Here is a 27,660-nt window from a genome sequence, read left to right on the forward strand (position 1 = left end):
TCCACTTAGACACCTTTCATTCATTAGACTTTTTCAAATGGAACATCCTGTATTTCAGTTCGTTCTCTTATTCTAGATGAAGTTATCTACCTGAATACACTAGCGTGTTAAATGTTATTCAAAGAAGAATAAGGCAAGGTATTCCCTTTCAACACACGTTCAAAATATCTTCGACAATGTCAGTGCATTTCACGAATCTCCCGATAAAAATTGGTCTCATGTGACTCAGATGAAAAGGCATAATTCTTTGAAATGTCTCACTCGATCTTATTTTTATTTCCTTCCGTATAGTAGGGACGGTAAGATGAATCTCCGATTTTACTGTTTCCCAAGATGGAAATCCACTGATGTTATTTCCGGCGACCTCAGCTGACAAGAAATAGGTCCTTCTACTTCAATGTACTCACCTCATTTAGTTGAAACCATATTTACATTTTGTATCATCAGGTAGGTGTTCGATCACCTTGTGAAAATCTTCTATTCAATTGTTCTTCGAAGAAATATGACCCTACAAAATGATTATTCATAATACGCCTCATACAAGGCCCTTTATGTTGATGATTCCGTACAATAATAATGCCTACCAACGATTCCATACCTGCAAGAGGTACTTTTTCATGTGAATGTTATGCTCTTCAATCGTCCAACAAAAGTAACTCTTCTTAGAATTAACTGCTTCTATCAACTCCTGATGCGGTTAACCCGTAGTGAGGGTCAAGTTTGTTAGATTTTATTCAAATCTTTGTTTATTTTCATAACAATCAACTCCGGATTTTCTATCCAGGCCGGATTTGGAAGTCTGGAGGCCTTGAGGCAACAAAGAAGTGTTACCCCTAGGCCTCCTTATTCATTTTCCAAAAAAAATGTCTGTCAAATCTTTCAAACAATCATTGTCGGTAAAGAAAATTATCTCAACAAAGATTGTAGTAATTGTTAAAGTCAAATACAATTTATCAAAAACCGAATTATCGCGTTAACGAATGGAACTTTGCGAGCTTTTTTCGACGGAAAGTCGTTGATGGTTTCGCTGAAATGTAACTCCCGGAGCTGCAGGCTCAACCGTTTCTAGGAATTTTTTACTTATTTTATTTCTCTTCAACTCATGAGTACAAATTACAAATCACATATAAAAAAGTATTGCCATTGAAACGCTCGATCAAATGAAATGTTTGTGAAAGTATTTTCAGTAAAAATGCAAGAAAAAAACGTTTGGTAGAAAAATCGTAAAAGTTGCACGTTAAAAGGTGAGACCTCGTTAGTCCTTAGCTCAAGTTTCTCAACTTCTAAGAGTTGTCTTTCGTATGGAGGCGACAGCTGATTAACGGAATAACAGATTTCTTATAAATAGATATTTTACTATAGTACAATTCCAAAATAATAGGCACCAAATTCTCGGAAATATTATTGCATAAAAACCAAAACATTGCTGTCAAGGTTGTGAATCTATATATTTTATAATAATGTTTTCTCTTCTGATTATTATAATTTCCGTACGCCACTGCAAGAGACAGGTTAAGGCCAAAACGTCATTCATTTCTGAGAATTTAGTGTCTACTATTTTGGAATTATAGTATAGTTCGGACTTCCATTGTCTAATATGATTCTAATATGATTTGAAATCTCTGAAAGAACGAATAAAATTGAAATGAATAGTTAAAAATGTCAGTAATATTAAAATCAAACCTGAAATGAAAGTACAATAAAACAAAATTGAAATTGAAATAAAAAAATTTTAAAACAACCTTTCATTTACGTGCTCTAAAAAGATCAAAATAAAATTTTAAATCACATTAACCACATTCATTTATGACTTTACAGAATTGAAATTATAATAAAAGCTTGTCGCGATGCCTATAAGAAATCTCTACATATTCAGTCAGATGAAACTTAAATGAAATTTTAAACCACATTAACCACATTCATTTATAACTTTACAGAATTGAATATAAGCTTGTCGCGACAAGCTTTTATGCGTATACAAAATTTCGTGTCTCTGCTATTTACAGCTGAGAAGATCTCTCGTACGGAGCCGATCCTGGCAGCATCAGGTCACGTTCATGATGGCCATGCATTGTCATCGGCTCTGGTCCAGCATGCAAAATTTCAGGTCAATCGGACACCGGGAAGTGGGTCAAATTGAACTTGCAAGATTTGTTAACATACATACAAATCAAGTTAAATGAAAACTTTCAATAATAAAAATTAAAAGAGATTTTGAAACAAACTGAATATAGAATAAAGAAAATAACTTTGGTGTAAATTCTACTGAGTTCATTATTTGTACGACGGGTTTCGGTTTATTAGACCAAGTTCCTTGAAAATAGTCTAATAAACCGAAATCTGTCGTGACAAATAATAAACTCACTAGAAATTAGACAAAAGTTATTTTCTTCACTCTATATTCAATATGAAGTTACTTCACGACTTTTTGATTGTTAGTATCCATATTCGTTATCGGGTGGCGCCATTTTGGATCAGTGCTCTTTTGCCAACGTAACACAAGTCGATGGATTTCGTCAGAATAAAAATTGTGTGCTCGGCATTCGATGAAGTCGAAGAAGGCCGTTTCTGCCTGGTCCTGATTGGCGAAGGTTCTACCGGTGATAAAGTTGTCGAAATGCCAGAAAAGATGGTAGTCTATTGGCGAGAGGTCTGGAGATTGAAGTGGATGAAGTAGAACCTCGACGCTCCATTCGTTTAATTTTCGGACGATGATTTGTGGAACGTGTGGACCAACATTGTCGTGGAACAGAATAGGACCATTTCTGTTGAACAGTGACAGAAAGTTATTGTGAATAACTTCTGGCGCTGACCATACAGGGTGTTTCAAATTCGATCCTCACCATTGGAATCTCGGAAACTATGAGAGATACGAAGATGGTTGAATTGGGAGAAAGTTGCGCATTTACATGACGCCGTTGAGAAAGTTCTGAAATTCCGAGTATATCCGGAGATATCTGGAAAAAACAGAAATTTTTTTCTGGCTCCATTTTGGGAAGGATTCGGAAATAAATTGCATTTTCACATTGCTAGTTTTTCCCTGTTACATACCTAATGGTGTTTTCAGACGTTTCGTCTCCAGTCACCATCATCAAATTCATTTTTTCTTGTAGGAGCTACATTGGATTCTTTCTGTTTTGAATAGAATCCGATTTAAAATTTTCAATGATGTATCACAAGTTATCATTCTATTTAGAAAAATTGGAGATATTGAAAAACATTAATACTTATCATAATAGGCTTTGACTTTGATGTTTCCAAACTTAACTTTCAATTTGTTTCACTCAGTGACATTGTTGTACAAGTCATTGAATTTTTGGTGAAAAATGGCTTTCACGAATGAAGAGATATGAAACAAAAACAAGATATGAAAATGTATTACAAATACGATAGAAACAGGACATCGGAAATGTATTTTAACTTGTATCCCAAAAGACGACAACCACATCGAACTATGTTCAAATTATTGGATCAAAATCTCACCGAGTTTGGTTCGTTTGAAAAGCCAATGATAAAATACGGACAATGAATCAAAAATCAAAATTTTGATAAATGAGGTGTGTATGAGGTAAATTAGACATTGTGTCCTTATCAATGAAAATAGAACTTTGAACAAATAAAAATAATTAACTAAAATGTAAAGACACAAGTAAATCATAGCAAATGCTCAAAATGCTGGCCTTGTTCATACCACAACTATGCAAATCTTCGAATATTATTTACCTTCTCAATCTTCCAAACTCTCCAACAATGCTGTGTTGAAAGTCCTCGATATTTTGATATTTTCTCTGACCATAAACTTTTTTCTTCAGTGTACCCTATAAGAATGTATCCATAACACTTAAGTCTGGAGACCTTGCTGGCCACTTCACCTCCATTTATCACCGAACCTTTCAGTAATTAGATACTCGTCTGGTAGTGCGCGGTGGAGCACGATCATGTTAAAACCAGATGTTGTTTTAGTTAGCCAAAGGTAGATCATCCAAATAGTCTTCGAAAATCGACATTAAAACCTAGTCATAGGTTTCTTCATTCAGAATTCCGTCAAATAAATGAGGACCCAAAATTCTATATTCGTGAATTCCTGCCCACACGTTAACTGAATCGCACTTGAGGTCGAATTTCTCGGAACTGCCTGAGGTTGTTTATGCTCCAAATGCGTTCGTTATTTCTGTTGAATATCTTACAGTTTGTAAAAGTGCTTTCATCTGTTCAAATTACATTTTCCCGGAAAACAGGAAAATCAGGTCTTCTCATTAGCCAATTACAAAATTCCAATCGCCTTTTAGGATCACCTCGATGCAATTTTTGAGATATGTGTATTTTGTAACATTTTAAACCGCTTTTTTTGAGATGTCTCCAAGCACTTGTATGACAAATATTCATTTGGGAGGAAATTTCACGTGTAGATTTCCCCGGTTTCATGTTTACCTGCAAATTAGTAGTTTTCATTGGAAAGAACTCAATGTCTAACTTACCTCATACGCACCTCATTTATCAAATATTCTTTAGTTTCCTGGTCCATTCTGTCTCCGTATTTATTCCTCGGATTTTCAAATGAACCAAACTCGGTGAGACTTTGATCCAATAACTTGAACATAGTTCGATGTGGTTGTCGTCTTTCGGGGTACAAGTTTGAATACATTTAATAATAATAATAATAAACGCCTTTTATTGTCATTCTAGAACAGTACATAATTGGGTCATTCATAGACTGTTGGCGAAGTCTAGCTCAAAGCTATTCTACTCAACCAACAGAGGGACACAGCCCAAGAAAAGAAATATATATATATATATATATATATATATATATATATATATATATATATATATATATATATATATATATATATATTCTAACAAATTGTTTGGCAAGATGTAAATTATCAGACTAACATGAAATAAAATGAGATATAAATTATAACTTGTAAATTAAATTATGGGTGCATACATAGCTAGCTATAAAATCATGATAAATTGAAATGGGGTATGAGCTGTGAATGAAGTAGTCGAAGTAATTAATATGCCTGGTCGTATAAATATGCTTACTGCTTACCAAGTAAAAAATGCTTTAATTTATATTTGAACTTATTTATATTGAATAATTTGAATTCATCAGGCAGAGTATTGTACATTTGGATGGAATTGAAGACAAAACACCTTTGGAAAAATGCAGTTTTGTGCTGAGGCATGGTCAAGGTAGATTTGTGCCTGATATTTTGTGAATGTATTTTGAATCGAGGAATGAATTTATTGATCAATGCAGGCGGGTTAGGATCATTTAAAAGTTTGTGTGTAAAGGTACCCATGTGAAGCTGCCTTCTATTGTACATATTGAGCCAGTTGCATTCTACGATTTTATGTGAAATATGTTCATATTTTCTAATACCATAAATCACTCTTGCGCAGCTATTTTGCACTTTTTGTATTCTATCCTTATCGACTTTTGTTAGACATGGTCCATAAAGAAAATCACAATAGTTGAAGTGACTCAGGACAAGTGATTCACACAACGTTCGCTTCATTTTGAAGCTGAGAATATGACGATTATGGTAAATAAGTTAGTTTCAGGGATGCGAAAGATTTTCCAATAAGATTTTTTATGTGCTGAGAGAAACGCATGTCTGTATCTAATACTAAACCAAGATTTCTGGCTGAGTCACAGATTTCCAGTAGAGTATTATCAATTCGAAGATTAAAACTATTCTTCAAGAAGTTCATATTATTTTTACTACCGAAATATAATACTTTGGATTTTTCAGAATTGAGTTTCAAGTTGTGTTCTTCTGATAATGTCTTGATTTTATTCAATTCATTGTTCATGATTTTTTCTGCAGTCTCGAAATTTTCAGTATGAAAACTGAGATAAATCTGTGTATCATCTGCAAAAGCTTGAACTTTACAAAGTTCTATTCCATTTAAAATATCTGCAGTATATATAATGAAAAGTAATGGGCCCAGTATAGACCCCTGCGGGACACCTGAAAGATTATCAAGTTTGGATGAGTACGAATCATTGACTAATATTCTCTGAGAACGTCTGAGAAAATAATTCCACATTAAAAACGCTGATTTATTATCAAAGCCACAATATCTCAATTTAGCACAAAGCAGTTCATGACTAATGGTATCGAAAGCTTTGGAAAAATCAAGTAACACCAAAACACTACTTAAACCTTGATCATAGGCTGTTAAAATATCTGTCGTTACAGTTGCTAAAGATGTGTCAGTATTTCTTCCAGGTCTAAAACCACATTGACACATTTCCGATGTCCTAAAACTGTTTTTATCGTATTTGTAATAAATTTGTATCATAACTCTTTTTTCTTCATCAGCGAAAGCCATTTTTCGAAAAAGAATGATGATTTATGATACACATCATTGAAACGGTAAAATCTGGTGATATTCAAAACAGAAATAGTCCAATGTATCGCCCATAAGAAAAAATAAAGTTAATAATGGTGGCCGGAAGACGAAACGTCAAATAGCAAATCTGAAAACACCATTATATAGCAGGGAAAAACTAGCGATGTGAATCCTCCGCGAACTAAAGCCCGGAAAAAAATAAAAACCATTTTTCGAAATTTCTGTTTTTTCCGGATATCTCCGGATATACTCGGAGTTTAAGAACTTTCCCATCAGCATTTTGTTAGTCAAGTGAATGCGCAATTTTGCCCCAATTCAACCATCTTTGTAACTCTCATAGTTTTCGAGATCCCAATGCTGAGGATCGAATTTGAAATACACTGTATAGTAGTATAGTATAAGGGGTCTTTCACCCCGTGTGGTCACCTGGATCTACACTGCAATAATAAGACCTATGTTAACGTATGGAGCCATTGCATGGGGACCGAAAGTTCTACAAGCAACGGCCATCCAAAAATTATACCAAATACAGCGAATGGCTTGTTTAAACATCACAGGAGCCATGAGAACAACACCAATCGCGGCAATGGAATTAATCACGAGTCTGACCCCTCTTGATCTGTACGTTAAGGAGGTCATTACCATGGTACGATTGCGCACGGCTGGTGTAAACCCCGAAGTAGGAATGGGTCAATTGAGGCTGGGCCTGTGGCGGGAAGCGCTTACTGTGCAACCTCTGCTGCAGGCAACCAGTGATACAATTGAACCCAGGTTTGTGTTTAATAAACCCTACAAAATACAAATAAAGCAAAAAATAGAGTTAGATGATTCAAATGCAATACGAATTTACGCAGACGTCTCAAAAACCAAAGAAGGCTGAGGGTGTGGAGTGTATTCCAGATCACTAAGCCTAAGAATTAAGTGGGGAATGGGAAGAAATACCAGCGTGGTCCAAACAGAACTGGCTGGTATCTCAATCGCCACAAAAGAATTAAGCAAGAAAGGAATTTCTGGCAAAAACATAACAATCTGCACTGACAGCAGACAAGCCCTATTAGCCTTGAATAGACAAAGTATAACCTCAGGGATAGTACTAGAGTGTCACCAAGATTCAGCCAAAGCCTCGGTAGGTAATAACATTATCCTGAGGTGGGTTGAAGGGCCCGACAGGAGTAAAGGTAATCGCATTGCTGACTTTTTAGCCAAGGAAGCGGCTGGACTAAAAATTTTAGGACCCAATGACACCTACGGCCTGATGACTTCGACAATTGCGGAACTAGTCAAGTGTTACACCCATGCTCAATCCTTAAAGAGATGGGACGAAACCAAAAGATGTAATCTAGCCAGAATCACCTTGGGTGATCCTGGGAAGCTGGCGCCGAAAAAATATTTGGCAATGACCAGGAAAAATCTACGCCTAACAGTAGGATTTCTGACTGCTCACTGTCAACTGAGGAAACACCTCCATAATATGGGGCTGGTGGACACACCTCTATGCAGGATGAGTGAACAGGAAGATAAACTGTCAGGCATGTCCTGTGCGAGTGCCCGTCAATAAGAGAGTTTGTGTTCGGCGATTCTTGGCCTAGACCTGCCGATAAAAAGGAGATGTATTCCAGTAACCTGTCCACCTTCCTGGAAGGGACAGGATGGACGATGACCTAGGAGGACAACTCCTCAGGAGGATGTAAAATGGATCACATGTAGCCTAAGTACTGTGGGCTTACACTCACCCTCCCTACCCTACAGATACAGTATAGTATAAAATGATAGTTTTGGTTGCTCAAAAGTAAAGAAAAATCGACCTCGACACGTGACACTTTCTGTAGTTCTTTCAAATCGTGTAACACTCTCTTCAAGCTTTTTTCTAATACGTTTCAAACCATGAATAACCACATGAGAGATGACGCCCAGTTCTTTCGTCATCCCACGCATCGTTTGTAATAGTTCAGTCTCCACCAGGGTTGTCACATCTTCATCCAGGACTACTATAGTTCGACCACTTCAGGACTCATCTTCGAGGCTAAAATATCCGGAACGAAATTTTACAAACCAACGGTCGAACAGTGCGTTCATCAACACCAACATTGCCAAATGTCTGATTAATTTGTTGGGCTGTTTCGGCAGCGCATTAGATCAATTTCAATTCGTAGAGAAAAATCGAAGCTGGAAATATGCCCTCCGTGGAGGTGCACAAGTGAGAGAGCTTTCTTGCAGGGGCAGCCAGTTCCTTGCCTTTATTCAAGGCGGAGCTCTTGGCGACTGCCGCAGAAAGTGCCGTTGCGTTTGAAGTTGGAGTAGGGGAGGAGGAGGGTGCACTTATAGGTGCTGCCAGTCCTGCCTCTTTCGATCTATTTCCCATTTTGGCCTCGGTGCCACAAATGCGCTCAAGCCTTTGCCGCCTTTGTTTTACATCACGAGGTGATCTGCTATGTCCAGCCTCATTCCAAGCGGTAGATTGGGGTGACCATTTCTGTTCATCCCCAGCTATTGCCTTAGATTGAGGTGAGCACTTCTGTCCAGCCTAGGGATTGGTTTTTGTTTTTTTTTTGTTTCTGTTTTTGTGTTTGTTTCATTCATTTTTGTGCCCACGAGTAGCAAGGAAAGAGTTGGTCAACTCTGGCAGAGCCCCGCATCACCAAAGGTAGACTGATTACAATGAGGTTTCGCCCAGTTCTACATGGGGATCATTCGTAATCGCATATCACCCTGCGGCTATTCAACTGTCGGCACGATTCCCCACACCTTAGCTTGGGTAGGCTGGTCCACGGTGGCATGTTTTGCAGAGGCTTTTGGGGAGTTTTAGTTCCCGTCACCCTACTTATTTCTGCCACTGACCAGGAGTCCGACGACCCCGTCCGTAAGGCCACATTGGCTTTCCGGACAAGTCCTCCAGTCCCCTGGCCGTTCCCCTATCCGCAAGCTGGGGACTCGCCCTATAGGTAGCCCAACCCACGGGTACTCTGTAAGATATTTACCATTCAGGCTTCGGATCAATGGCTCAGGCTTCACAACAAAGAAGCGTCTCGAAGGGCAAACTTCACCTAAGATCATGTATGCCACAAAAAAGGTTGGTAGGTTTGGGAATATTTTCAACGCAAAAAGAGTTAGCACAAATCATCGATCCAAACGAAAACCTCAGAGAACAAAAAATGGTAATTCGATCGTTGTTGCTCATATCATTCGCATTATCAATGCATTTTATTAATTTTCTGAAATTCTGAAATTACACTAGCTATTCATTCAGAATTTCGATTTCAAATGTTTACTATGGTTGAGAAAGGAGCGCCTTACAATAGATTTGACTAGAGTACCAAAATATCTTTCCCGGTCCTGATATTATATAATTATTTTGAGAGTAATCTAATTTTCAAACTGATCAATTATTCTGTCAATGCGAATATAAATAAAACCTTTTCGGAACCAAACAATGGACACATCACAGCAATTCCTGATACTCTAGAGATCAAATATTAGACTTTCGAATATGAATATCACTGTTAACAGTATTCATTCTATTCCAATACATATGTCATTAGTTTTCAAAACCAATTCTCACCGAACGTTACAGGGTCCATCCGGAATCCCTGGCTTAACTGGTGCACCAGGTCCCAAAGGAGAGGCCGACGAACCAGGTCCTCCAGGATTACCAGGATCAGAGTCTATTACTGGAAGTGCAGGTCCACCAGGACCACCAAGAGAAAGAGGGAAAGATGGAGAAATGGGGGAAAAAGGAGAAAGAGGTTTCCCTGGTTTACCTGGTCCTCCAGTTCTCACTGGTGCTGATGGCATCCAAGGACCAGAGGGCATTCCTGGAATAAATGGGGAATCCGTATGTTTGATTTTAATTTTTCAAATTGAAAATTACTGGGTAGATAAAAAAATTTTTTAATATATAATATAGAATTACATGTGAGAAGATTTCGAATTCCACCTGAGACGTATCTCTGAATATACAGTGTGGTCCACTAAGTCTGCAACAATTGGGAAACTTTTTTATTATCGATTTCTCAAAAAAATTTATTCCTGACAAAAGTTGGTGCATGTTCCAAAACTATACCAAGTATACCTGAAATGGCTTTATGACAAACACCATACTTGATAGGCCAAAAAATATGAAGTTCGTTCAGGAGTACCCTCATTTCAAAAAATATAGAAATATGCTGTGAAAAAAAGTTTCTTAGAATTAAAAGTTATGTTTAGATACGAAGTGATGGCCTGCTATTCGATTTTTTTTTCTTTTGGAAAATTTTGAATTGCTCCGTATGATACATATTTTTACTATTTTGATTTAATATGTATTTGAAGTAGCCACAATCAAATCAGTTTGGAGTATTTTTTATCAAATTAAAGTGTATTTGTAAAATTTACTTGGATTTGTATTTTTTTTAGGTGACCGTCAACTTCATGTTTGTTGCAACGATATTTAACAGAACTCTAGAATAAAACAAATACTCTTTTTCAACGAGGCAAATACTTCAGTAACTAAATGTTCATATGAATAAACTGTTAATAAAAGTATAAAATTTCTTTTATTCTGACAACAATGCCTCAACTATCGCGGATAGCCATGAACAAAAAACACTTACGCCCTAAAACAATACTGTAGTTTGATAGTGTGGCTTCTTAAAACTAGCCTGTAAAACGTTTTCATATTTGTCCTTGATTAAAAATGCATCGCCCAGTATTATTAACGTTAACTGAAAAGACAGAATTAGTTTTAATCTGTGGTGATGGTTATAAAACAATGCGCAAAGCTGCAAATATTTTCAACGAGCGGCATCCAGACAAACAAATTTGCTATTCAAGTGTAAGTAGAATTTGAAAGAATTTCAAACAGACCGGCTCACTAGAATATAAACATAATTCGCAGCGTACGAAACCTGTATGCACCAAAGAAAACCAGCTTGGCGTACTTTCAGCAGTAGTAGAAAATCCTAGAAGGTCTACCCAAAAAATTAGTGATAATACCGGCATTAAAAAAACCCTCTGTGAAGCGTATTCTCTAGAAACATAAGTGCCATGCTTACAAACCTACATTCATTTGTACATTTCAAGAAAGATACTTTAATTTGAGATATGATTTTTCCATGTGGATTCAGAGTGAAATAGAAAAACAACGAGATTTTCATCGATGTATTCTGTTTGGAGATGAATCTACTTTTACAACAAATGGATTTCTATCATCACAAAACTGCAGATGTTGGTCAGAAGTCAACCCAAATTTTATTATTGACAACAAAAATCAATACTATCAGAAAACAAACGTTTGGTGTGGTATATTAAATTATAAATTACTAGGTCCGTTTTTTTTGCGAGAATTTGAATGGTGACAGGTAATTGAACTTTTTGGAAACTGAAATAGGAGAGTTTTTGGATGATATGGTATTAGAAGAACGGCAAAAGTTATGGTTCCAACAAGACATATGTCCTGCCCATTCTACTAGAAATGTTTCTCAGTAGCTGAATAGGACATTTCGTAATAAATGGTTAGAACAAAATACCGATCCTCGATGACCTCATCGTTCTCCAGACCTTACACCTCTAGATTATTTCTTAAGGGGATACTCAAAACGAAAAGTCTACAGAAATCGCCCCTTTAATAATGTTAATGAGCTTGAAACTTCAATACGAGTCCATTGCAGAAATATTCCCGCTAATGTGTTGCGATCTACATTAAACAAATTTTATGAGCGAACAATTAGATGCATCGAAAGAGAAGGTGGACATACACAGACGCTTCGAAAAAAAATTCGAATACCAGGCCATGACTTCGTATCTGAACATAACATTCAATTCTAAGCAACTTTTGTTTTCAACATATTTCTATATTTTTTGAAATAAGGGTACTTTACTCTAGAACAAACTTTATATTTTTTGGCCTATCCTGTATGGTGTTTGTCATAAAGCCATTTCAGATACACTTGGTATAGTTTTGGATCATGCACCAACTTTTGTCAAGAATAAAATTTTCTGGGAAATCGATAACAAAAAAGTTTCCCATTTGTTGCACACTTAGTGGACCACACTGTAGAAGATCTGGAAATGTTGTTTTCTATGAACTTCTAGAACATTACTGATCATTCGAGAGCACTCGAGATCCTTCTTCATTTGTAAAATAATATTTTCCAGTGGTATTTAGACAAAAGTGTTTTTATTCATTTCATTCAAGTGATCATGAATTACCATAAAGTAAACAAGTCATCAATCACACATACTACAACATACCAGATAACCCCGAAATATTTTGAAATGTTGTGGAACTCAATTCATACATGGATTTTCCTGCATATGTGTTTTCGTTTCCAAATTAAATTCTACACCCAGTGTCATTTCCTCACAGGGACCTCCTGGACCAAGAGGCGATTCAGGTCCAACGGGACTGGAAGGTCCTCCTGGTCGACCAGGAAGTGATGGCCAACCTGGAATAGCTGGAAAAACTGGAGAGAAGGGAGATCGAGGAGAGCAGGGATTACAAGGTATTGTGGGCCCTAGAGGATATCCTGGAAATTCAGTAAGTTCTTGCATAGAATAAAAAACACATTTACTGAGAGTATTTGGTTCATAGGGACCGGCGGGGCTGCCAGGCATTCCTGGCCCCATGGGGGCTCCTGGAATCGTAGGAAAACCTGGTACAGCAGGACCGCCAGGTCCTCCGGGACCACCTGGAGATGTGAGTTCGCGTGTTGCTGATCTTGTTCAAGGTATAGGATCTCCAGGGATGTTTGGACCGAGAGGACATCCGGGAGCTCCAGGTCTGGTGAGTATTTTCAATTAATTTCTCCAAAACTTTACTAATTTTGGAAAATTCACATCAATCTTTCGACAATGATTTTGGCAGATCTCTACTGAAGGTTGATGAAGATGATTACACAACACAACAAAAAAATATTTTTTTAATGTTTCCTACACTAAATTAGTCAATTTCTACTAATTTTGGGGTGATAAAAACGAAAATAACAATGAAAAATTTTTATTAGCTCTGGTTTTTGAGATACACAGTACTTAATCTTAAAGAGTAGTTATACTATACGTGAAAAGTGAAAGTACGTAAAACAATATTGTTATGTTTCTTTTAGAATATTTTAAGTACAAAATTAATAAAAAAAAATTATTCTTAGTGTTTTGACAAATAAAAGAAGTTTGTACCACCAAATTTCAATTAAGTCCATCCGATTCATTGTAAGATCGCTGTCGTTTAGCTTGTCTTTTATAAAGCACTTCTGGAGCATCCCTACACACAGACCAGCAGTAGTCTGCAAGCATTGCTTCATTCCAACGGCCCTGATATCTCTGTTCCATTAAGGCAATGTCTTGATGGAATCTTTCTCCATGTTCGTCACTCACAGCTCCACAGTTTTGTGGGAAGAAATTAAGATGAGAGTGAAGAAAATGAATTTTTAAGGACATGTTGCATCCAAGTTGGTGGTAAGCTTGAAGAAGCTCTTTAACCAATGCTGTGAAGTTATCATCTCTTTTGTTACCTAAAAACCCATATACAACCCCCTTAAAGGCTTCCCAGGCTCTTTTTTCATTTCCTGTTAAAATCATGTCAAAAGCAGGATCATTTATGATTTCACGGATTTGAGGCCCAATAAAGACGCCTTCCTTGACTTTAGCATCACTCAACCTGGGAAAATTTGCTCTCAAGTACTTAAAAGCTTGTCCTTCCTGGTCCATGGCCTTCACAAAGTTTTTCATTAGTCCCAACTTAATATGTAATGGGGGAAGGAGAACATCCTTAGGATCTACAAGAGGCTCGTAAACTACATTTTTCTCATTAGGGTTTAGGTCTCGTGTAGGCCAGTTAATTTTTTTATAGTGAGATTTTCTATCCCGACTGTTCCACAGACACAAAAAACAACAGTACTTGGTGAACCCTAATTGCATTCCTAGGAGTATAGCAATGACTTTCAGATCACCACAGATGTGCCACTTGTGTTGTTCATATTTGATTGATTGGAGAAGTGTTTTCATATTTATATACGTTTCCTTCATGTGAACTGCATGACCTATAGGAATAGAAGGTAGCTGATTTCCATTATGCAGAAGTACAGCTTTTAAGCTTAGTTTTGAAGAGTCTATAAACAGTCTCCATTCAGATGGAGTGTGATCCAAATTCAAGCAGTCCATCAAACCATTAACATCAGAACAAACTACGAGGTTTTCTTCTTTCTCAAAAAAAGGAAGCAAATCTTTTTGACGCTGTCTGTACTGAGATATTTTCACATCATGTTTTAGAAGATTCCACTGTTGTAGTCTTGACCCTAACAGCTCAGCCTTTTCCTTGGACAAGCGAAGATCTCTTATAAGGTCACTCAACTCTGCTTGACTAATTCTGTGCGGATCACTAGACCTATCGCTTACCTCAAAATCAGGGTCATAGGATGTAGAAGGATGGGTTGCTCCTTCTAAACAGTCTTCATCACCTTCCTCTAAAATTTCATAGTTTTGTGGTGGAGAAGGGACTGGCAAATTGTCTGAGTGTGGTACAGGCCGAAGAGCAGATGGGGGATTAGGGTATTTAACCGTTCCTCTTTTCTTCATAGATAAACCTTGCTTAATGGGAGGAGTTAAGCAGAAATAACAGTCGTCTGTATGATTGGTAGGCTCACGCCAAACCATAGGTACTGCAAAAGCCATTGTCCGGTTTTTATTTTTCAGCCACTCTCGCAATATGACGAAACAAGAATTACAACATATATGAGGAGCCCATGATTTATCTTGGTCCCCAACTTTCACACCAAAATAATGTTCATAGGCTGTCTTAACGATAGGTGTCATTTTACGTTTCTGAGCCTTAAATGTTATTTCACCATATATATAGCAAAAGCTATCGACAGAATCCACACACTTTCGAGGCATTTCAGATCAGCACTTAAATTAATTTAAAAATCAACTTCACACGATAATTTCAATAGCAACCACGTGCGTACAATTGACAAACTCACATAGGTTATGTTTTCTACTTAAGAACAGCTGATGAGAGGGGTGTTATGTAAACAAACATGTGTACCAACTGTTGGTGATGAAATATTTCATTTGTTGAAAACTCAATATACATATATATATAATATAATGATACTATATCTTGAAAACAAGAGCTAATATATAATTTTTATGGTCACTTTCGGTTTTAACACGTGGAAATACATTAAAATCATCTAATTTCAACCCCGAAACAAAAACTTTGTTGTGTTGTGTTATGAACACTTAAAGGAAGAACAAGACCTGATATTCAGTTGGTGTTTCAATAATCGCTTGAATGTCAACACTACTAAATATCGTACGAACTGAAAAGAAAATATTTTTAGGGGGGTTCGAAAGTTTTCTTAATTTTTGGTTGAAGGTGAAACACACCAAAAAACGTTTTCACGTGAATGACATATTTTGTCCTTTTCTAGAAGGGAAAGTAGAATATTCTTATGAAATTGATAACAAATCCATAAGTCTTGTAAACGTTAAGAAGTATCTAGGTTTGAATTTTGATTGAAAACTCATTTTTGTTTTACATATGGACCAAGCTTTTCATCAGAAAGTCATATATTAGTCTTCATAATGTTTATTTCCACGATAAAAGAGGTAAAAGGGATATAGCATTATGACCTTATGAGGTCCAAAGTTGGATATGAAGAGATAATCTGGTATCTCACTTATGATTCTCATATACATGACATTGGAGGTGTTTGAAAAAAATTCCTGAGATTTTTATCTTGTCACGTTACAGAAATGTACCACAAAGGGTAATTGATTATTCTATCCTACTGAACATAGTAGATTGGGAATTCGCGGATTGTTTTCTTCGCTACTTCAAAAACGGTTAGATGAGAGGTTGTGGCCAAGTCCACTGTCAATTGTGCTTTAGGGGTATTTCCTCTCACTGCTCTGATGTCTTTATAGCACAAAAAAGTCATACCTGTTGGAAATAAAGTAATATATTTCTACCTATGTATGTATGTCCCAAAACTGTTTGTCACAATCATTATTTGATCAAATTCCATTATTAAGTGTGCCATCAAAACTACTAGAAAGAATAGTTGCAAACAGAATTGTTCTATTCCTTGAAAAATACAAAATCTTATCTGATCAACAACATGGCTTTAGAAAAGCTAGATCGGTTGAAGCAGCTATTGCTAGTAAATTTGAGTTAATTTACAATAACATTGATAAGGGAAAGTATGTAGTCTAAATCTCATTTGATCTAGCGAAAACATTTGATTCAGTAAGAAATGAAATTATGATCAGTGAATTGTACAATATTGGTATCAGAGGATTCTTACTTGAATGGATTAAGTCATTCTTATCTGATAGAAAAATGGTTGTGAACTTGAATAACACTTTATTATCCTTGGTGTACCACAACGTTCAATATTAGGACCGCTGTTGTTTTCAATCTATATAAATGTTCTCCCGAAATATATCAAACACGGTTACACCGCAATGTTCGCAGATGACACTACCATATCAGTGTATGGTAAGACAATAGATGAGTTAGAATTCAATATAAACTCAGTCATGGACGCTATGGTTGCTTGGTGTGACAGAAACCAACTGAAACTGAATGCAAATAAAATAATCCACTTGGGTTTCTCCTTGAGAAAGACATTGAATCTTAAAAACGTCCAACTATCTGATACAGCCAAACACATAGGTATGTACTTAGATGAAACCTTGTCTTGGGAGCCTCACATTGATCATGTGTGTAAAAAATTGAACCAGGCAATATTTGCAATACGCCAGCTCAAAGAGTTGCTTGATTTAGATGGTGTCAAGATGGTCTATTATTCTTTGGCCTATTCTCACATGGTTCAAAATATACTATTGTGGTACTTCTACTGGCGCAAGACGTACATTTATTCTACAAAAAAGAATCATGAGAATTATATTTGACATTACACTGAGATCTAGCCGTAGAGCTTCATTTTCAAAATATAAAATATTAAATTTACCTTGTATCTATATTTATAGAGCTCTGCTTCATGTGATATACAACATGGTTCATTTCAATCACGAGTCAGTCACTCATAATTATGCAACACGAACTAAACACTTTACCTGAGAGATTCAAGGAATTTCTTAGGTATAACGGCATCATACTTTATAATTCATTGCCACAGGATGTCAAGGACCTACACTTAGTAAGTTTCAAGAACCATATCAAAGAATTATTGACGAACGGAGGTTATTATAGCTTAGATGAGTTCCTGCAAAGGGATGTCTTGATATAACTTGTTCTCACTGCTTTTCCTTCTTATTTTTATGTTAAACCTTTCGAATGTATATAATTATATTATATTTTATGTTTTTTTATAATATTTTGTCAATGATTTTGAAATTTGCATCAGTATGTCGCTTGTAGTGTTTTGTATAGTGCCTGTTTTATTTGATAGGTATATGTTTATTTATTTGTATTTATATAGTTATTTATTGTTATTTTTATTATTGACATGTCTAATATAATAATGATCTGGAAGATAAATAAATACAACAAGAACAACAAATGTCTGTTATGAGTATTTAAAGGTGGTATAATTTGGATTTTCTTCATCAAGCCTGGTGAAAGTGGAGCAGCAGGAGACAGAGGCCCAGAAGGTCCAAGCGGAGCACCAGGAATGCCAGGAAAAGAAGGACCCGCAGGATTTCCGGGCCCACCAGGGCAAAGCGGTCAACCTGGACTACCTGGAGTACCGGGACCGCCCGTGAGTGATCTTGCATGTTTTTTTTATCCGAACAATTTTTGTTCGTATTTGAATTCAGTGCAGCTAGCAGATGATGGTGTGGCTGAAGTTTTTGAGTTCCAAGGGTTGCGGTTGTTGATCTCAATAATTAAGACCTGAAGTATAGTTTATCATTATGCAAAGATATCTAACGCAGTGTTAACAATGATTTGTTAATTTTTCAAACAAGTGTTTGATCTCTTGATGATTGAAATGTGTTCGTTCATTTGCATTCATTCCAATATTGAAACTGGTAAGTCGAAGGTTTATTATTCGGAATGCATTACATAATTGTTGTAATAATTTGTTGTTTTTCGGAAATGCAGTCTAGTAATGAGAGAGCAATATTCTCTTTAGCTGTACAAATTTTCAATTCAATTGTGGATATGAACTGCTACTTCACGCAATTTGAGTAAAACTCCAAAGGAAATTATGATTGAGCTGTAGTTCGGGTTCAATTTCATCCAGAGTAATTCACTATTTGGAGCAAGTTGCGCGAAAAAGTTACATAAACAATTGGTTGAACAAAAAACGGGTTCATTTTTGCGAATATATAAAAAACTATTGTAGTTATTGATCATTTGAGAAATTATCCCCGAAAGAAGATGATTTACTGAAGAAATATTCATTAACCAGCGTGGGAATTTAATCACAATTTTACTTCTATGAATGGTTCCGTTAATAAACAATTTCTTTTAAATTGAAGGATAACCTTGATGATTTTCAGGATTAGAGCCCAAATATTTATTTCTTTCTTGAAGCTATTCTTTGAAATGAAAATATTGGTTTTTCATTTTTTTGGGCAATCAAAACTGTTAAGTAACTAAATCATTGCGAAAATATCTGTCGTTTCGAAACAGAAAAAAAATATTTTTTTCTGTTCAAGCTTTCGAAACTTTATTAGCTATCCTTCTGGAACTCTATATGTATGAAGATGAAGAATGGTATGAAACATTTCTGAACAGTTGTGATTGATACTTACGAAAAATTAAGTTGAATACAATAGCCTCAAAAATCTTTTTAATTATAAAGCACTTCACTGTTGTATGATGGGAAAACCACTTACATCATTGTTAAAAATGAACAGATTGTTACACATTTAGAAAAACACTCATTATTTTACGTAAAATTTGGGAATATTCTCATAATAATTTAGCACCTTCCTGATGGACGCACAGAGGACATGCGACAGCCAATTCTGGCATCAAAAATTTTGAAATATGAAATTATAATGGATCCGTGATAACAGAACATGGAAATTAAATTATGTTCTCTGAATTCTGTAACCGCATACCGGTTGCTCTAAAAAATTGAACAGTAAAACAATATAAAAAAACACATTGATTATGAGAGATTGTTTCATAATTTTGGTTATTTTTAGGTATCTCCAATACACAATAATATATATATATATATATATATATATATATATATATATATATATATATATATATATATATATATATATATATATATATATATATGAAGATGGCAAAAGCATATTATATTTCATGAAAAACGGTTGGCAGTGGTCGAATGCTGAAGCATTTGCAATGATTCTCAATGTTTTTTTTTTGTAAACAGAAAACATGTACTGCTGAATACTTCATTACTATTTTTGGGAAATTTACTGAATAAGACATATAATACACTAATAAAAAAGTGGAAATGGCACCTATGGCATGGAATAGTCCAATAAAGCAATGATCATTAACACCAGAACTGCAAGACTCTTTTCGACATAAGTCTATTTCACTTCCTGTAGACGTCAACTAGGATGGTAAAACGTGCGACGAGATATTGCAGTTCTGGTGCTCAGGAACAGTGCTTGAACTGAGTTTCAGTGTTTTTACTTGCATTATTTGGACTGATTCAATATACAGATACAAACAGAATTATTTTTCATTATTTAATATCAATGTAGCAATTACTTAACAATTCATACGTCATTCATACGTCATTCATTCTTCACACATTCTGTAGAGATGGTTGGTTTTATTACAACAGTATACTCCGAGTCCAATGGCTAATTCGGAAAACTTACTGTACTTCAATCTCATTGCAGTCAAATACGGAGAAAATGATAACGGTGCAAGATCCAAGATTCTGAATGCCATATGACAAAAATCTGCGAAACAGATATTTGTGGTAGTAACCAATTGGAATGTCCACATCGACGAAACATCTAAACTTCTTCTTGCAATTGCCGAAGTCACACAATAAGCAGCAGCGGCCTGTAGATTTTTGAAAAGAGGTTTACAATGATCGTCGTATTCAGCCTGTGCCATGATTCTTACCACTTTTTCTTGTAGTTCAAATATTATATCTAGATGACATGATGAACTCCAAACTATTAGTCCATATGTCATCATGCTCTAAAAAATGGCAAAATAAGCTACTCTCAAACAATCCGTTGTTATTATGTTGTTAAGTTGTCTTAACATGTATATACACCTGGATAGTCAATTTGATAATTTGTGAATATGTGAAAAAAAATCAGAGATGAGTCAAAATACACTCCAAAAAGCTTGACTGGTTCATTATTTTTTATATTATTCTTAGTTGAGAAATGTAACGTTTTGGTTTAATCATCATCTATAGTTAGATAATTGCTTCTAGACCATTTTGCTTAAAAGGTTTCAGATGCATTAGTGTTAGAAAGAAGATTGTGAGGCGTAGTGTCACTCAACAAGAAAGTTACATCATCAGCGTACATTAAAGGAGCACATTCATTACATTGAAAGTCATATCATTAATGTAAATAAGAAATGATACGAAACACAGGACTGAACCCTGTGGTACTCCATAATTGACTTTTAAATGTTTTGATATGTCGCCGTTGAATTTAACACGTTGCTGGCGACCTGCGAGGTAGGATGTGAATAGATTTAGAGCTTTTTCTCTGATCTCATAATATTCTAATTTTTGTAATAATACACCGTGATTCACCGTATCAAACGCTTTAGACATGTCATAAAATTGCGAACAGCACAATTCACGCTCCTCAAAAGCTTCTAGAATATTTTTATACATTTCGCAGATTGCACCGATAGTAGATCTCCTCTGTCTGTAACCAAATTGAGCATTGCTCAATACGTTCTTTTTTTCAGAATATTCTAATAATCTATTTTTTAGTGCAATCTCAAATATTTTTGAGATAACAAGTATAATGGAAATAGGCATGTAACTGTCTGTGTTGTTGAATTATCCTTCCTCATGAATAGAAGTAGCTAGAGCTATTTTAAATATTTGAGGATAAGTTCCGCTCTCGATACATGTGTGTATCAAATGTGCAATAGGCTTAGCAAGTGAATCAGCTACCATTTTTAGAACCTCACTATTTAGGTTGTAATTATCTTTAGATTTCTTATTTTTTAATTGTGATATTCTGGTTTTAATTTTAATATCACAGACTGGGAATTAAAAAAATGATTGATTTGCATTAGGCGCTTTATTCAAAAATGTTGAAAACTTTGCTTTGCCTACATTGTTGAAGTTATTCATTAAATTATTTACAACATCAGAGAAGTCCGAGAAATCATCAGCTGTCAATTCAGATCTGTTTAAAATCTGTTTTTTCGTTAATCAGCTGTCGCCCCCATACGAACGACAACTCTCAGAAGTTGAGAAACTTGTGCGAGCTAAGGACTAACGAGGTCTTACCTTTCAACGTGTGATTCCTAACACGGAATTAGAATTTTTATTGATTCTATTTTCATTGAATATGTCTCAAGCTGTTTTTTATTTGTTATCAGCAGCATTTGTTATAGGAGTCGTTTACTATTTGCATTCAATTTTCCTTGCTCTATTTTATTTTTGTAGTCCTTCTTCAAAGTGTTATATACATCGCAGTTGAACAAGCAATTACATGAACAGCAAACAAAGTGCATTTTACTTGTTGCATATCATTATCGAAAACAAACTCTTTGTTATCCTGCTTGGATATTTTTATAATCTTTTCGACAAAACATTCATTATACAATGTTGATAACGTGTTTACCAGGAAGTTTGCAGATTCATCAGGATAGTTTATTTCGTAAAATATTTTCCAATTTATTATATAAAGTTTAAACAATTCATTTTGGATGTTGTCAAACGAAATTTGGGTATTTTCAATAAGTCGCCAGATCTGGTGTTATATTCATGATTATGAGAGATTGTTTCATAATTTTGGTTATTTTTATGTATCTCCAATACACAATAATATATATATGAAGATGGCAAAAGCATGATATTATATTTCATGAAAAACGGTTGGCAGTGGTCGAATGCTGAAGCATTTGCAATGATTCTCAATGTTTTTTTTTGTAAACAGAAAACATGTACTGCTGAATACTTCATTACTATTTTTGGGAAATTTTCTGAATAAGACATATAATACACTAATAAAAAAGTGGAAATGGCACCTGTGGCATGGAATAGTCCAATAAAGCAATGATCATTAACACCAAAACTGCAAGACTCTTTTCAACATAAGTCTATTTCACTTCCTGTAGACGTCAACTAGGATGGTAAAACGTGCGACGAGATATTGCAGTTCTGGTGCTCAGGAACAGTGCTTGAACTGAGTTTCAGTGTTTCTACTTGCATTATTTGGACTGATTCAATATACAGATACAAACAGAATTATTTTTTATTATTTAATATCAATGTAAGGGTTAGAGCAATTACTTAACAATTCATACGTCATTCATACTTCACACATTATGTAGAGATGGTTGGTTTTATTACAACAGTATACTCCGAGTCCAACGGCTAATTCGGAAAACTTACTGTACTTCAATCTCATTGCAGTCAAATACGGAGAAAATGATAACGGTGCAAGATCCAAGATTCTGAATGCCATATGACAAAAATCTGCGAAACAGATATTTGTGGTAGTAACCAATTGGAATGTCCACATCGACGAAACATCTAAACTTCTTCTTGCAATTGCCGAAGTCACACAATAAGCAGCAGCGGCCTGTAGTGACGGTTTCTCGTGACTCAACCTGAAATCCAGAATAGCCACCTCTAGAATGAATTCTGAGAGGGACTGATGATCACTTTGGAGTCCTCCAACCGTGTTATAGATTTTCAGAAAATCCAATGGCAAGGGTTGTCCCAATCCAAAATTCAAAGTAGTCAAAATTTCCCGTTCTATTCGAAAAATTTCTCCGTGACTGTAACGAATTACAGCATTTTCAAGAAACTTCCGCAACTCCGAGTGTTTTCGTTTCTCGTACTTCCAGCCAATCAGTAAAGCCGACGTTGCTATAAGGAAATAATCTTCATTCTTCATATATTTTCTCCTACTGAAAAATCGGTCTAGAATGGAAACGCTGAGGTGGAGCGTTTCGATGTCGAAACAGTGACACAACTGTACTGTCATCATCCAGTTGATTATTATCATCCTCCTAAATACTGTTCTCTCTTCAACAATAGTGGAATCTATCTTCATATCAGTCTCCAAGAGTTTCAAGTACGTTATATTCTCCAGAAGATACTCCTTTTCTTCTGGAGATGACTCGGAGGTGTCGAAATCTGTCAGAGACGCTTTTATCGGATATCCAATAGTTGGAATAGTTTTTTCGAAGAAAGCACCCGCATTTACTTTTCCAAATTGTTTTCTTTCCTTTCCACCTTGTGCATTATCCATTCTGAAACAAACACTACTAGGATTACTTTAAGAATAAATAAGACGAATCAACTTAAGAAATGCACATAGTAAACAAATGTTCAACTACATAAATTACGCATTCATTCAACTACCACATACACTATTCGAAAACTTTATATCTAAGAATTATATTAAATAACTTTCCCTATTCTTCATAAAATAAAGTACATAATCAACTTACCTGAAAATGATCCAACCAATTGTAATCGATATGAACTTGTTATCTTGCAAAATTCCTCAACTACTGAACTGCTACAACAGCTGACGTATAATGAGTTATTCGTATATGTATCTCTATTTATTAGGTGATATTAGGTAATATGCACCAATTAAATGATATTAATGACTCTGAGAAAAACAGGTACTACAAATTTTATTTACCTGGATATGCGGTTGGTTACCTCGTTCACAGGCAGATGGGGCGATGACGAACCAGTTGTTTGTTGTTCGCTTCAGCCTGGCTCGAGGAATGATACACTGAAGGAACTCAATTTTCAATTATCGGAAATCGTCGACTTTATATTGATGATAGACACTACCTTGCACTGACGAGTAGACAAACAGCCCGAAACCAGTCTACAAGTGTGTTCCAATAATTGAAAATCTATTGCGGCAGTTGTATCGCCAACAGCATATGCAGGAATAACTTCAGTGGAAAATCCTGCACTGACACCTTTCGGATATAATCCAACACCCTTCGTGGTATTAGTTAGGGAAGTAGTTTTTTTCTTATAACTGTCAGTCCATTAACCTGCAGTGTAGGTAATTTTAGACTGGCCTAAACGGCTATGTTTCTGAACAAAAATATTATCCAACTGTTTGACAGGCACACCCCCATCCTCAGTAAAAAGTCAGAAAGCCACCAGCCCCTCGGCTGACTTACACTATCAAGGAAATGATTGCTTTTAGAGACCGTGCCTTCAAGAAATTTAGGCGAACTCATTCTCTTACTGCTTGGAATAGTTATAAAGATCTCAGGAATTACACAACCGGAGCAATTCGTCGTGAGAAAAAAGCATAACTCGATTTTATTCATGCGAAGAAAAATTCGGAAGCAACTTGGAACACTTAGAGATCACTAGAAATTTTGAGAAAAAGTAACAATACAGAAATCCCGAATAACTTGAATGACGCGAACCTCATTAACATAAACTTCAGTTCAATTCCCCAACCTGAGCGTTCAAACTATCAATTTTCATTATTATAACGATACCGTTCTCCTTCATTAATTCATAAACTCTTTCATTTCAGTTCGGTCTCGCCTGCAGTTATACAGAATTGCCTGAATCGTCTCAAATGTAACGCAGTCGGCTCAAACAATATCTCACTCCTAATGATCCATCTCTTAGATAGTCATCTATTGGATCCGTTAAGATTTCTCGCTAATGCCATTTTAACTAAGGTTTTTTTTTCCCAAGTTGTGATTATTCCTTTAGCTAAGCGCAACTCCTCTTCGGATTTCTCTGACCTGAGGCCTATTACCATCCTACCTTGTCTTTCAAGAGTTGTTGAGATGATCATAAAGGACCAAATTTGCAGCTTCATAAATGATAACCAAATCATCACACCTGTGCAATTTGGTTTCAGACCTCAACACAGCACAACCACAGCTTTACTTTCCATCACCGATGCCCTCTTCAAAGCTGTCGATGAAAGTAAATAAACTTGTTTATTACTTCTGGACTACAGTAAAGCCTAATCGAATTTTCACCTAGAAGAAATACATTAATACATTATTGTACTAGATTAAACTGAAAACTTGGATAAAAATGAATATGATCTGCTATACTGTTTGAAAGCATAAACTGCATGCTACTGTAGTTTACCTTATAGAAACAATAAAGCCTTTGACACTCTTGACTTTGACATCCTGTGCGATAAACTCAGCTTCTTCGGTTTTTCTGTGAATGCGCTGTCTCTGGTTAGAAATTACTTAGCGAACCAAACTCAAAGAGTTATGGTGGACGGTATCAGCTTAGAGACTCTGCCAATAACTAAAGGTGTTCCTCAAGGATCCATTCTAGGTCCTTTACTATTCAGCTTATATATTTGTGACTTCCATCAGGTAGAAAAATGCAACACTCATCATTACGCAGATGATACTCAACTGTATTTCTCTTTTCAGTTTTCTGACATTCATTCCGCTCAAAACCTCATTAATCGTGATCTACAGACCATCTTTGATATTTTGGAGTTCAACTTCATAAATTGAAGTTAAACTCCAAAAAAAGTCGGCAGTAATGATCTTTGGACCAAAAAGATTACGAGATATTCATATGAATGGTGACGTTATGCCTTTTGTAACTGAAGCAAAAAACTTAGGCCTGTGGTTTGATTCTGAACTGCGCTTTACAAAACATGTTAGCTATTTGATACAAATGTCTTTCGACATCTTAAGGCAACTCTTTCCAAATCGGGACTTACTCACCAAACAACTCAAACTAAAATTATGTGAGGCGCTGATCATTTCGAAAGTTTCATATTGCGATAGCATTTATGGCCCTTCATTACTTTAATCTGATTTCCTCTGTCTTCAAACAATCCAAAACAGTTGCCTTCGTTTTTCTTTCGGCACGACGTGTTTCGCTAACATAGTAGCTTTTTTGTAGTGAATTAAGTAAGGTGTAGGTTATGAAATTACTATGGATACTCATCGAATAACGGCGGAATCAATCAGGAAAAAAAGGGAGTGAATTCATTCTGCTATGTAACCCGGCTAACACAACTATAAACAGTCATTATGTTAGTAGGTCAAGAAGCTATTATTAGCATTACCTACCCAGAACACAAAGATAATGGTTGATAGACAAGGAAAATGATACAATTGGTAAGTTTCATATTTCGTACAAGCAGCCATATGTTACAAAATAGAGCGCATATATTACAATTTCAAAAGATTACCCTGTCTTCTAAGCTCCTTCATGAACAATCACAAGGTAACATTCAGTTCAGAAACGACAATATACGCTAATGGGAGATGAAAGTCCATTGGAAACATTAGATAAACTTATTGATTATTGAAATAATGAATATATTACATGATTACGAAGGGAAAAAATTCCATACCATTTCACCATAACCAGCTGTTTGACGTCCTATTGGCGAGCTTTTCAACAAGAGGTCCCTTCAGCAACGGATTCAAACTTATGTTCGCGCAATTTGAGCCAGCATACTTCTTCCTAACACTTTGCAAACTGGGAGAGTAATCTTCAACCAGAATGTTAGCGAAGCCAACTATAGCATCTTCCAACTCAGCATAATCGTACCCCGTATAGTATATGAGCGTAGATGTCCACAGATGTGACAAGTTCATAACATCATCCAAAATTCCCATTGATAAACAACAAGCCGCAGAGGCTTGCAGCGAAGGCTTCACATGGCTCATTCCATACTTCATAAGTGCCAGCTCCAATAAATATTCAGCTAAAACGTGATGTATACTCTGCATCCCAGCAATCTTACCGCAACTCCTCAAATAATGAATTGACAAGGGATAGCCCAGCCTGAAATCCAGTTTTTTCAAAATGTCTTTTTCCATATGCAGTATCTGCGCGCTAGAATAAAGACTGGCACACAAGAACTTGAATTCATACACTCTGGGAATGTAGGTCCTTTCATATTTAGCAGCTACTAGCAATGCCGATGCACCAACCAACTGAAAAACGTCACGTTCCATTACCTTTGTCTCTTGTAAATATCTGTCTACTATGTTAACACACAAATGAAGCGTTTCTTGATGCATGTTGAAGTGAAAGTGAATCTCTACAAGCCAGTCGACAAGTATTGCACGCATCTGAGGAGTTATTTCGTGATCATCGAGGAAACCTTTCTGAATAGGATACTTACCTTCCATGATTCTCAAATATTTGAAAATGTCCTGAATATATTCCGTAGTCACTGCAGGATCATTTTCTAAGG

General features: G+C 35.8%; 2 protein-coding genes across 2 annotated transcripts in view; one reads left to right on the forward strand and one right to left on the reverse strand.

Moving 5' to 3' along the window:
- LOC111515406 (uncharacterized) overlaps positions 1-27,660 on the forward strand; it is a 160,159-nt gene that overhangs the window by 56,285 nt on the left and 76,214 nt on the right. Inside the window, exons 10-13 of the mRNA XM_074177075.1 lie at positions 9,938-10,198; positions 12,710-12,880; positions 12,935-13,126; positions 17,919-18,065. Coding sequence (XP_074033176.1) covers positions 9,938-10,198; positions 12,710-12,880; positions 12,935-13,126; positions 17,919-18,065 — 771 coding nt within the window. The remainder of the gene's footprint in view (positions 1-9,937; positions 10,199-12,709; positions 12,881-12,934; positions 13,127-17,918; positions 18,066-27,660) is intronic.
- LOC111515407 (G2/mitotic-specific cyclin-B2-like) overlaps positions 1-27,660 on the reverse strand; it is a 138,794-nt gene that overhangs the window by 44,967 nt on the left and 66,167 nt on the right. The gene's annotated exons all lie outside the window — the stretch shown is intronic.

The sequence above is a fragment of the Leptinotarsa decemlineata genome, unplaced genomic scaffold, assembly GCF_025532065.1.
Source record: "Leptinotarsa decemlineata unplaced genomic scaffold, Ldec_3_MD MMD2_P_RNA_scaffold_14, whole genome shotgun sequence".
In the NCBI taxonomy this organism is placed as follows: Eukaryota; Metazoa; Arthropoda; class Insecta; order Coleoptera; family Chrysomelidae; genus Leptinotarsa; species Leptinotarsa decemlineata.